The 7,126-nt window shown below is 36.1% G+C and overlaps 1 protein-coding gene across 1 annotated transcript; it reads right to left on the bottom strand.

The window, feature by feature from the left end:
- LOC103402974 (uncharacterized) lies at nucleotides 1–4,228 on the bottom strand. The gene is made up of 7 exons (XM_008341767.4): nucleotides 3,696–4,228; nucleotides 3,268–3,404; nucleotides 2,907–2,956; nucleotides 2,252–2,811; nucleotides 1,207–1,287; nucleotides 697–759; nucleotides 1–345 (listed from the first exon to the last, which is right to left on the bottom strand). Exons 1-7 carry the CDS (start codon nucleotides 3,747–3,749, stop codon nucleotides 274–276), a joined length of 1,017 nt encoding a protein of 338 aa, XP_008339989.1. The 5' UTR covers nucleotides 3,750–4,228; the 3' UTR covers nucleotides 1–273.
- Between the last annotated feature and the right edge of the window lie 2,898 nt (nucleotides 4,229–7,126).

Below are 7,126 nucleotides of genomic sequence, written 5' to 3'. Positions count from 1 at the left end.
TAATTAAAAGCCTTACTTATTTGTCTTACCATTTGGTGGGCCAAGTTTTAGAACAAGCGATAAATCATTCTACATCTAAAAAATTTTCTGGTACCATCAATTACTATAAACCAACAACGATCTCTAATTTAAAAAATGTGACAACTGGTTGAAGGGCAAATATGACACCCCGACTGGAGCAAGTACACGCTGATCATATCATAAAAAGAGGGCTTTCTAATATGAGCTTTCAAACACCGAATAGTAACCGATGGCCCCAAGATATCTTGGTTTTCAACGTATATTTGTCGCTGGAGGCCGCTTGGAACGAGGCAGGAGAGCAAGAAGAAGCTTCTTCCTAGGTCCCTGCAACAAAATCAATCTTCATGAGAACCAACAATACACCGTATGTCGAGCAGGTTAACTCTATATTCTAAAATGAGAAACTCTAATACATTCACAGCCACATCCAAAGGTCACAAGGCAACACGCACACCGCTGACGAGGTGCCGGGTTGATCCACATAAAAGTGGGGACTTGAACAAGTACCACAAAAGACACTTCCCCAGATGGTAGAATGCAATGCAACACAATGCTACTATGCACACTAATAAAGTAGGATTAAGCAACAAAACCATAAACCATAAAACACCCAAGTTGGACATCATTAGTAAAGCAAACTAACAAGAAAAAACAAAAGGGGGAAAAGGGAAGTACCATAGGTATTCCCAGCTCTTTGAGATCATGTTCTCCCATCTGCTTCAATGCGGCCATATCAATCTGCATAAGATCAGATATATCAATTATAAGCTCCATCAGAGCGAAGCCAGTAACTTATTTACGGCCACGCAAGCACCAAAACTCCAAAATTTAGCTATCTGGGCAAGTCTGATAAAGGTTAAAACACTTTCAAATATTATTTGAGAAGCACGTGCTGTTTCACTAATATGGTTTAGAAACAATGCTTATAACACCACCACACCTCAAATGAGTGGCGCTATGCATAAAAAATGTGATGCCCAAGAAACAAAGAAAAAGATAGAAAGAATTCATCAAGGTTGTTCTGTATGCAATACAGTCTATAAACTTAGGAACCGAAAAAATGCATTAGATAAATTATAAAACTACAGGCCAAATGCTCATGAATTTCAGGTTTAATGTAGCCCAAGGAATAATCATACACACTGACATAAAAAAAAAAAAAAACAAAGATACGAAGCAGCATACTTCCTCAGCCTTAAAAATAATGGCATATTTTCCCAATCCCAGCGTATGTAGCAAGCCATCTACAGTCTGCTGTTCATCACCCTGCAAACACCAAACACACAGAAAGTTTGTAAACCCATTACTGAGGTGGTTATTAATCCAAAGTTGAAACACTAGGTAATTATAATTAATAAGCATAAAAACATTCAAATACAACCATGGAAAAGTACTTAATCTCCTTTTAATTCCAAGAACCAAGGCTAAACAAAAAGCTGCCACAGACACAGGTGAGGCACAAGCATGGTGAAATTTCTCAAGTCGTTAAAAATTTTAACCTTACAACCACTGGCGAATATTTTAGAAGTATGCCCCCAAAAACTAGCCTATCCATTTATAATTTTGGTGGTTTTGTAGAACCTACCACAAACTAGTAAAACTGGCATCTGCTACGATCTGAATGGACTTCTACATCTAAAATCACATGCAATGATTACTCATCCTCCAAATGTGGGCAACATAAGGGCAAGAACTAGCAAATTCCATTTCGCCCCCTAAGCAGTTTTGTCAGCATTTCATACCGTAAACTAATATATAACTTTTGTGTAGTGATGGACCAATTTTTAGAAAACAGCACCAACTTTTTGTAGGTTTTTGTATCTCAAACTTACCTCTCCAAAAACAATTATCTAATTTCAGCAAGAAATTGAGTTTAACGGCCTCTGTTTCACCACTTAATCTATCTAATCTTGAGGAACTGCCTTTCCTAATTCCAGAACTTTGAAGGCAGCATACTGTTTTCTTTATCATGCAGACAGGGCATTTTTTTGCATCACGAAAGATAGATATGGTTCAAATTGTGTGATGGGGGTGGGGGCGAGGCAGCAGTAGGCATGAAAATGATGGTAAGATCCGCATTTGTGGAAACACAAACTGGACCTAAAGCATAAACAAGTTTAATGAGTTTACTCTTAGACCTTCCATTCAGTTACTATTACATAGAGCTACATATGCATAGCATATTTGGATATACAAGTAAAGCAGATAGCAAAAGGCAAGTAACATGTACCACATATGAACTTTTCTGAACAATACTGCTCGGTGGAGGAATTTGACTCAAGTGGGGTGGGGGTGGGGCCACAGGTTTCGCAGACACATGAGGCAACGGAGAACTGGACATGAAAGGAACAGTACTTGCAGGCCTTGTAGCACTGAGAACATCTTTCCTCATATATGAATCCGATCTGACATCATCAAATGCCCTGCTTAGTGGCCTTCTCTGCAATTCTTCAGGATTCCTTGGAGGGGAGAGACCCCTAGAAGTGACTACAACTCTATCTGGGGATCTTCGTCTTAAATGATCCAGAGTCCAAGGGGAATAAGAATTTCTTAATGAGTCCACATGAGGCAAATCATCTGCCCTTGAAGAAGGAATTCGACCCATAAAGCTAGTCTCTTTTATTTCAGGAAGGTGCTGACGTGACTCATGGACAGTGACAGGGCGCTGAACTGCCTTTGAAAGCTTCTCACGAAGGTCCCCATGCCTCTGACCATCATCACTCTGAGCTCGTCTAAATGCATTTTTTTGCATGAGTTTAAATCGAAGATCACCTTTACCAATGTGTGCATCTTGGAGATTTAAAGGTAGAGATTAGAAAATGGAAATTAATTCAGAAATGTGGTAATGCAGCAATATTTCAATTTCTCCAGAGTAAGCTCATTACCATCGTAACCATTGAAATTCAAACTTGACCTATCATTGTCTCCTCGCTGGCTGCAAAAAAGGAAAAATTAAACAATAAATTATTTTAGACATGACTCTTACTTCTTTAAGGAATTTCTGGCACATAGGTTGTAAGAACCAATTACATATCAAATCCATTTGGTTCTGTTTTTAACACTCATACACATATTTTGCGACATACCAATATCTCCATATAACTCGATAGGCAAGTTATTCAATTTCATATCAATAGTACAATCTACTAGGAACAGAAGCACTAAATCAGACATGATTTTATTCAGCAAAACAGCAGCTTTTCCACAGCGGATAAAATATGATATTCGAAGTAGCGAAGGGCATACCGTTTATTGTTGTGTAAGCTTCCATGCGACAAAGAACCGTCTACATTACTTCCTAATCTATCTCTAACAGACCGCTTGGTCCCAGCCACAGGTATAGAATCAGCTAATGAAGACCCCGAAACAGACCTCTTCACTACCTGTCAAATGGTGATACAAGTCAACGAACTTTCAAGGACACCCAAACCAGGAAAAAGCAAAATCCAACATTCTTAGCAGTTGTTGACGTATAATCGAGTAAATACAACTAAATGCATAAAATTCAATTCCCCCACTTCAAGTTTGTTTTCACTAACTAAAAAAGTATGCTTGTTTAGTTCTACGGAGAACCCAAAAGAAAAAATATATATACATATTCATGCGTATATATACATATATAAATATATGTATACTTCTCAAACTTGTACAGGAGAAAATGAGAAATTGGATACCTGGCCACCGCGCCCAAGCGTGATGGTGACTCGACCCCTCGAATTCCCTGACATAGTTTCGAATCAGAAACCCTAGGAAATCAATCAGCTAATCAAGCTTTTACTGCAAGGCATCACCGCCGCAGAAACCCTAATCCGATAGCCGATGCCAGCCAAAGAGATGCTCGAGGAGATTGATTGATACGCGCCTGCTTGTCTGTCACTTCTGGGGAGCACTTAGGGTTAGAGAGAGAGAGAGAGAGAGAGATTGGTGATTTCGGGGTCGAAACTTCGAAACGAAGGAAAACGATGACGCAGCGTCGCGGAGGAATATCAAAAGGCCGGAGCTGCGAAGACCAGAAAGAGAGAGATTGGTGTTTTTTGATCGGCCAATACGAGCCGTCAGATTACCGGACGCGCTCAAATTCTCAAGCTTTCCTTCCACAAATCAGAACGACCTTTTTCAGTGTTTTGACTTTTGACCCCTTTTTCAAATGGAAGGCCAAAAATTAAAAACTCAAAAAGAATATATACAAATAAGCACGAAATGTAAGAAAATGAGTCAAAGGACCATGTTTTCTTTGGTAAATAATTATCTTTTTTTTTTGTTAGTTTTTTTTAACAAATGATATTATTTACATTAAGGATGTGTTAAAGATCGAGAGTCTCATCAGACATTATGAAAAAAGGCCCATCATACACATACAAGGCCCAACTCGAAGTCAAAAGACGGCCCAATTATTAAGAACTTCAATGTTGGGGTGGCGCGAAGAACATGTTTCATGAAACGAGAATTTTGTCATAGTACATCTCGCCGTTGAATTGCCTTTTGAAAATTTATTTTTATAGGGCGCCTTTTGGCATTTTAATTGGTATTCAATGAAGTAATATTGTTCTTAACCTTATTTAAATCACTTGATTGCAAATTTACGAGTGCTTAATTAATTTCTTATGGATTATGAAAAAGTGCACATCAAATGATCATTTGGTAATGTGAGAAATGCTAAGGATGCTCTTTCAAAGTGAGACCTTTATGGACAAGATAAAATCTTTTGCACCCAAAATGGGTATGTGGCCCCAATTATTGTTTGAAGCATATTAAGTTTATAACAATGAGTTAAGAAAAATTAAGTTCATAAATACATGTCCGTCAAGGTTTTTAGCCACAGAGAGGCCACATCCATTTTGGGTGTAGAATATTTGATCTCTTTATAGACTCAATTTAACGTCAATTTTTGTGCCAGCATTATAAAACATTGTGAAAAAAACATGAGGTGACAAGGAGTTCATGGAGAATCTCATTTTTTAGGAAGTCTCCTTAGCATTTCTCTTGGTAATGTTTGAAACAATACTCATTTAATTGGTTTTTTTTTTTTTTTAACTATACTAATTTATTTGGTAAGTTGGTTCGAGAATAACTCACAAGATCTTAAGATTTGACTTGACTGAACTTGATTTGACTGGCGAACTTGACTTGACTTGACTGGCAAACTAATTCTTGATTCTTGACTTGATTCTGGCTGGCAAACTGATTCTGGTTCAAATGGGTTAGTGTTGAGAATATAGAAAGAACCCATCACTAAACGAACGAAATTTCCACATCTCAATTATACCAACAAACGAACAACGCCAACAAATTCTAACAACTATCACTTGAGTGATCAACACTCCAGGCACTCCAGCGACTGTTGCGGTCAGCAACAACATGCTCCAAACACAAACCAAATATCAAACATGGGCCCAAAGAAAAAAAAAAACAAAAAACCAACAAATTCTTCCCATGCCCGTGTGGGCCTAAAACACAAAAAAAAAAAAAAAAAAAAAATTCTTCCTTGCCTGTGTGGGCTCAAAACCTAACTACTACTCTCTCCTTCTTCTGTTTGGTTTTTTTTTTTTTTTCTGGATCTTCTTCAAAGTTTCAAACAGCAGCAATAATAGCAGCAGCTCGGTGCGACGGCGTGGTTGCAGGGGTGAATCAAACAGCCTTCAACAGGGCAAACTACGGATGCTGGTCAGATTCAAAAGGGTCTGATGCAGTGGTGATACAGAACAGAACAAACGCAGCGGTGGGCGACAGCAGGGGCTGGTGATTCGGCGCGACTCCGGCTTCAGACTTTAACAGATTTTTATTTTTATTTTTTCTGGTAACGACAACAAGGGGTAACTCAATCAGAAAACGAAACTGGGCAAAAACATAGGCAAACTGATACGAACAAACAGAAGCAGATTAGATCTAAAAGAATCAAACCTGCTCTGATACCAAGTTGAATATGAGAGTGCGCAACGAACGAGATTAACAAAATAATAAGAATATTATTAAACTAACTGAGAATGACGGAACGGCTACAAAACTCTAAGACACTACATTGTGAATAACTTGATTTCTACGAGCTACAAAGTACCATATATATAGAGAACTAACATAATCTTAATAAGCAATAAAACAAACCTTAATACTAATGGGCTAAGCCCAAATTCAAACAATAAAATAAATGAGTAATTAGGTTTTTATCCTTATTTTTACTACTCTATTGATTAAAACCTTATTACTTTTCAATTTTTGATCAAGGTTCTTTGTATTAATAATATCATTAATTATTTCAATAATAAAATATTTTTTATTTCTAAATATATTCATTTAATATTAAAAATATTACAATTAGTATATTTATATTTATGGCTAAATTTTTTATCATATATTTTTATTTTTAGTTTGTACCCATTTTTAATTTGCAACCATTTTTTAATTTGTACCAATTTTCCTTTCAATTTTAATTTGTACCCATATATTAATTTCTTTTTGTGCCCATATTTTTTAAAGTTTTATTTGTATTGTACCCATATTTTTTTATTTATTTGTACCCATTTTTATTTTTGCTAAATGTACCCATTTTGAAGAATGTACCCATGTTTTGATACAATAATTTTTTGGTTATTTTTTATGAATGTACCATGTTTACACACACACACACACAATAGTATATTTATATTTTAATATTTTTAATCCCACAAATTATGTTTTTTATTTAAAATCTCATTACTATAAACAACTATAAATTTTAATTTTTAATTTAAAAAATATAGTAACGTACATAGAAATAAATTATCAATTAATTTTAGGGACTTGGATCAAAAATTGAAAACCAAAAAAGTTTCAGTCAAAGATTATTCATAATTAGGGACCGCATCCAAAGTCTCCCTAAAATAAATAACTATTTTCCAACAAGTGAGAATAAGTTCGAATCAAGAAAAGTTGAGAGTTCGATTGGTACAGTAACAAGCTCTCTCCAATGTGTGACCTCCGATCACACAACATGTGAGAATAAAAAAGAAAGTCGGAGTCGAATAAGAATTAACCTAACCTTTTTACGCCACAATATACAACACTATAAACTCTTCCACTCGATGGATGACCGTATGTAATGAAATGATTCAAATTAACTAGCAAAACT

Source organism: Malus domestica, chromosome 16 (assembly GCF_042453785.1).
Source record: "Malus domestica chromosome 16, GDT2T_hap1".
Lineage (NCBI taxonomy): Eukaryota > Viridiplantae > Streptophyta > Magnoliopsida > Rosales > Rosaceae > Malus > Malus domestica.
The sequence above is the reverse complement of the archived record's forward strand: the minus strand, read 5'-3'. Positions and strand labels throughout refer to the sequence as shown.

What these genes read in the sequence shown, in the direction of transcription:
- LOC103402974 (XM_008341767.4), bottom strand. Translation starts at nt 3,749, where the DNA reads ATGTCAGGGAATTCGAGGGGTCGAGTCACCATCACGCTTGGGCGCGGT. An exon ending in AGCTTACACAACAATAAACG is followed by an intron (nt 2,957 to 3,267) that starts GTATGCCCTTCG and finishes CCTTTTTTGCAG; the next exon opens with CCAGCGAGGAGACAATGATA. An exon ending in AAGAGCTGGGAATACCTATG is followed by an intron (nt 346 to 696) that starts GTACTTCCCTTT and finishes ATTTTGTTGCAG; the next exon opens with GGACCTAGGAAGAAGCTTCT.